General features: G+C 31.7%; 1 protein-coding gene across 1 annotated transcript; it reads right to left on the bottom strand.

The window, feature by feature from the left end:
• Positions 1-320: 320 nt before the first annotated feature.
• Positions 321-3,779, bottom strand: LOC120089067 (disease resistance protein At4g27190-like). The gene is made up of 6 exons (XM_090306378.1): positions 2,801-3,779; positions 2,485-2,702; positions 1,842-2,029; positions 1,550-1,751; positions 971-1,185; positions 321-732 (listed from the first exon to the last, which is right to left on the bottom strand). Exons 1-6 carry the CDS (start codon positions 3,777-3,779, stop codon positions 321-323), a joined length of 2,214 nt encoding a protein of 737 aa, XP_090162504.1.
• Between the last annotated feature and the right edge of the window lie 1,328 nt (positions 3,780-5,107).

Here is a 5,107-nt window from a genome sequence, read left to right as displayed (position 1 = left end):
TTTTGAAATTTAGGGAATAAATAGAAATTGTACTCAAAATTCACGAATCAAAAGTGTATTTCATTTTGTTATATACACTAGGATGAGTATGATAGACCAAAAAACCGAACTGAGACCGAATCGAAGTCTGTCGGCAAATTTAAAAAAAAAAAATAGAAAATTTAAAGAACAAAACTGGCTGACTTTACTCATCGACTGTCAATTTGAATATTTATTAAACCGACCATAGTCAGTCGATGACGGTTTGATCAGAAAATCGAATACTCACCCTCACACAGATAGATAAAAGAAGATTGAAGCAGGTAAACATGCAAAGCTGTTTAATGAACAATTTTCTGAATGTCATTCTCCCAGAAGTGTTGGATAATGATATTTATACCCTTTGCTGGTGATACTGGGACTTTAACTCCTATCTGCATGGATTGCAACTTAGGTGCTGTTACTATTCCATATGAAAATATCTTCATCTCAGGGCATCTTTCTATGTTCAAATATTCCAAGCAAGGGAACTTAAGTGGCCATTTTCCCAACTGAAAGCTAACTAAGCTTGGCATGTTGTAAAATGTCAAACGCTCCAATTTGTTGAATATAATTTCACCCTTTTCTTCTTCTCCTTCTTCTTTATTTTCGACGATCGAACTCATTCCCCCACAATCGTATACGTCACGGTGCTTAAGATTCACCATGTTTTTCGCCACTGAAGAGCTAAACAAATTCATCATTTTGTTGCAACTACATATGATAAGATCAATCAAATTTGAGAATGTGAATGAAGATGGCAGTATTCTCACATTTGTTTACTTCAATATACTCCAAACTATCAAAGCTTATGGTCATTTAAGTGTTATCCTCCCACACTTGTCTGAGGTTAGGAAGATTAACCAAAATTAAAATTCTCAATCTCTCACTTTGTCTTCTTCTTTGAATCACATGATTTGTTTCTTCTTCATTTTGGAACAATTGTACCAACTTGAACACATTTCTTAGTGTGACGCTTTCAATGGTGGATAATAGTTGACTCATTTTCAATGGCAAAGTGACCATGTCATCATCTTCATCTTCTTCAGACCCAATCAATGTAAGATCTTCGAGTTTGGGAAATGATTCTGTTGTAAACCACAAACTTCTCTTCACTGCTATCTTGTAAGACATTTCCAAACTTCTCAAGCTTCCAAATAATACAATCTGAAAACCAAGAAACTTCCTAAACTAATTATTTTACATCATCTTGTTAACTGATTTAAAAAAATGTTGCATAAAAGTTCTTAAGTTATCTGATCTCCCAAATTTGATGCTTCCTGATCTTGAAATATTTCATTTAGATGAGGCGCCGGTACTCTTAAAGTTTGAATTTGCTGAGTATATTTGATGAAAGAAGGTGGAAAAAGATACTTAAGTTGAGGACAACCCAAAACTACGACATTCTTTACGCTTGGAAGGATCGTATAGCCATGGACATCTTTGTTCCACACGTACTGTAAATTCGGTAGCTTAACTAAACGTAACAATGCCAATGGCACTATGTTTGCATCATTCCTCACATTCTTGCCATACTATTTCCAAGACCTCTATCAATTGAAACAAAGCCAGAATTATTTCCAAGTATCAGAGTCGTTGCATATTCTTGGAATGAATGATTACCAAAATCATCCAAACTATAATCATCACCAATACAAATACAAAATTCTTGTAGCTTCCAAGTTGGTGAGCTCAAATGCTGTGACAGAATGTTAACATTAGAAATTTTTAACCTAAAATTGGAAAGACGTGGTAGATAATTCAATTCCGAAAGATCGACATTCTAGACAATTTTGTTCTTGTTTGATACGACTTCCTCTCACCATCCTTTGAAGCTCTCCCATAAATCTAACTCTTCTAGTTCTCTCATACTTGAGATAATGTTCGGATGAATCACCCTCAACTTAGAGCAACCTGATAAATCCAATACCTTAAGCTGTGTCAATTCACCCATAGTTGCAGGTAGCTCTTCGATAATGATATTATATTTAATCCTCAAAATTTTTAGTTTCTTTAACTCATTAATTATACCTATCTCATCAAAGTCACAATGACGTGCATAAGGTTTGGAGATTCTTAAATGAATAGGTTAGCGATGTCCATAATGGTTGAAAATAAATATGTGACATGTCCAAAACTTTAAGTTCGCCCATTCCATCAAAAAAATGTGTTTGGAACTTTAAGACCTTTAGATCTTAAAATTAATAACTCAAGTTTTGGAAACTTCAAGTTTGAGGGAAAGTCGTAACCACGATCTACAAACATTGCACGATAGGATACACATCTATCCTTAACACCCCATTCACTAACTTCATGTCCATAATTAAAGGTAGACATCTTATGTTCTTTTGATATAATGTGTAGTGCAGTGGCACGGACCATATCATGCATTTTAACACAATCGTTCCATGAACTGTACTGCTCAATAAGTGAAGATGACTTAAGATCATCGACCAATTTAATTACCCTATTCTTTACTTCATCCCAAGTATTGACTCTTTCCAACAATCTCATACCCATTGCATACATTTGCAAATCTTTCACCCAAATCATATAATCTTCTGGAAATACACTGCAAAGAAGAAATAATGATTGCGCTTCTCCTTTTAAATTATCGTAGCTCAACTTAAGTAACGAATACACTTGTTCACTGAAACTGGGTTTTCTAATTGCTTCAGAATATCCTTCCAAATACGCACATCTTTATCTTTCAATGCTTTTGCAATAATTTTAAGTGCAATCGGTAACCCGCCACATTTTCTTACGACCTCCTTTGCTATGCCTTCCACACGATTTTTCTCAAACTTATCACCAATAATTGTCGTAAAAAACTTCCAAGACTCTTTTTCGTCTAGAGAATTCATTTGAAAACACTGATCTGCATTCATGTTATTCTTGAGTAGATCACGATCTCGGCTTGTCATGAGTATCTTACATCCTTTTTTATTTGATTCCGATCTACAAGGAATTCCAATATCTACAAGATCGAGTGGTGTCCACAAATCATCCAACATAATGAGCATATTCTTTTCCATCTCCAACTTCGTTCGTACTAAATCCGCTCTTCCCTGCTTAGTTTCGAGCTTATCAAATCCAAACCTCAACTTGTCTGCAATTTGTGCTTGTATACCTTTTACGTCGTACGTTCTACTTACAATGACGGTAATCACTTGATCAAATAATTTGTGTTCCTTCACTAACTCCTTAACTTCATGGAGCAACATAGATTTTCCAATACCTCCCATACCAGATACTCCAATCTTGTTGACATTAGGGTCTGCAAGTACATCCTTAATTTGATCGGCCATCAATGTTCTTGACTCCAGATTTTGATAATCGGGGATATCGCAACGTTGGATCCCTTGTAGAGGTACAGGATAACCAACATTACCACAAAACAACTTTCTTGTTTCAAAAGCTCCACGAAACTTTTTTGCTGTCTCATATGCTCTTCTACTTAATCGACGTCGCTCGATCAAATTAAAGCACGAAGGATTAGTATGACGATCCTTCTCGAGTTGTTTAGTGATCTCGTCCACTTCGGCCAACCACTGTGAAACATCATCAAAGATTTTATGTGCATTGCCTCTTGCCTGATCCACCTCTCGTTGCACCCTATCTCTGGCATTCATAAGACTTTGAGTTTGCTCTTCAAGATTCTTCATGTTTTCGTTATAGAGAAAGATGTAACCTACTTGGCGTCCAATTGGTTCAAATGTGCACTCTATCACTTTTGTCACAACTGAAATTAGAATATCCATTGTTCTTGGCTAATTTATACTCTGCTTTCCTTCAAGCCCTCGTATTTATCCTTTCCTTTTCTGTTTTCTGGTTTCTTTCTTTTATTTATTTAATTTTTTTTCGATTGTAGACAGTTAAAGAAGTAAATGATTAGAAAAAATAAAAATAAATTACAGAAAGAATTTTATTTTTAGTTACTACTAATAAATTTCAGAAAGAACAATTTACTAATAATGTAGGAGCAATTTAACTTAAAATCCACCATACCATATGCATGTATGTTGTACTTATTTTTATTTTTTAGAGATATTTTTTTAAAAAATTTTAAAATATAATTTATCAAATTCTTGAAAATATTTAATTGCCGGAATTTTTTTGTAAGCTTCTAATTAGTTTTTCCATATAGAATTTGTTAAATTTTAACATAGTTTATTGCTAATAAAGATGAGGAAAATTGCAATGGATAGCAAAAAAATAAATAAATAAATAGTTTATTGTTAATAAAGACGAGGAAAATTGCAATAGGTAGCAAAGTAGTTTATTGCTAATAAAGACGAAGAAAATTGCAATGTGTAGCAAAAGATATAGCAATGTCAAAATTGCAAATATAGCAAAAAAATTTAAACTTCATGATTTTTTTTATTTTTACGATTTTACACTCGTTTGTGTATTACTGTGTATATCTAATATACCTTGGTATATCAGATAACTAATATATATTTATTTGGTATATTAATCCATTGATATACTTTTTTTCTTTTAAATAATAGCATTTATACCATTGATATATCATGATTTTAATTGGGTTATGGTCAGCATTGTTTGTTCGATTATGGTAAATATTTTTTTTTGTTTCATGTTAATATAGATTTATTTTCATTCGATTAGTTCAATTTTGATGTTGATAGTATATGTTAAATGCATTGATTTTTTCAAGTGATATACTAAATATAAATTATATTAGTTTATTTTATTTTCAAAATTTTATATGTCTTTAATGGTATATAAGTTATATTTAATTCGGTATATCAATTGCATAACAAATGTTTCATATTTTGTATATTAATTGATAGATATATTTGATTTAGAAAAAACAAAAAACATATCAATGATATTGTTGATATACCAAGTATGAAGTATATATATCGTTTAGAATGATAATTAAAGTTTAACATTGACATTTAAATTGTTTATAAGTACTAATTCAAAATAAATTGCAACTAGATTATTAATGTATCAATAGTATATCATAATGAGTTGAAAATGCAATGCTAAATATTTGATGTATCAATAATTTATTAATACTTATTAAAATTTTATTTAAATTGTAACATAGATGTATCAATTA

This window comes from Benincasa hispida, chromosome 10 (assembly GCF_027475165.1).
Source record: "Benincasa hispida cultivar pf3 chromosome 10, pf3_genome.v1.1, whole genome shotgun sequence".
Lineage (NCBI taxonomy): Eukaryota > Viridiplantae > Streptophyta > Magnoliopsida > Cucurbitales > Cucurbitaceae > Benincasa > Benincasa hispida.
This window is presented reverse-complemented; position numbering and strand designations above follow the sequence as displayed.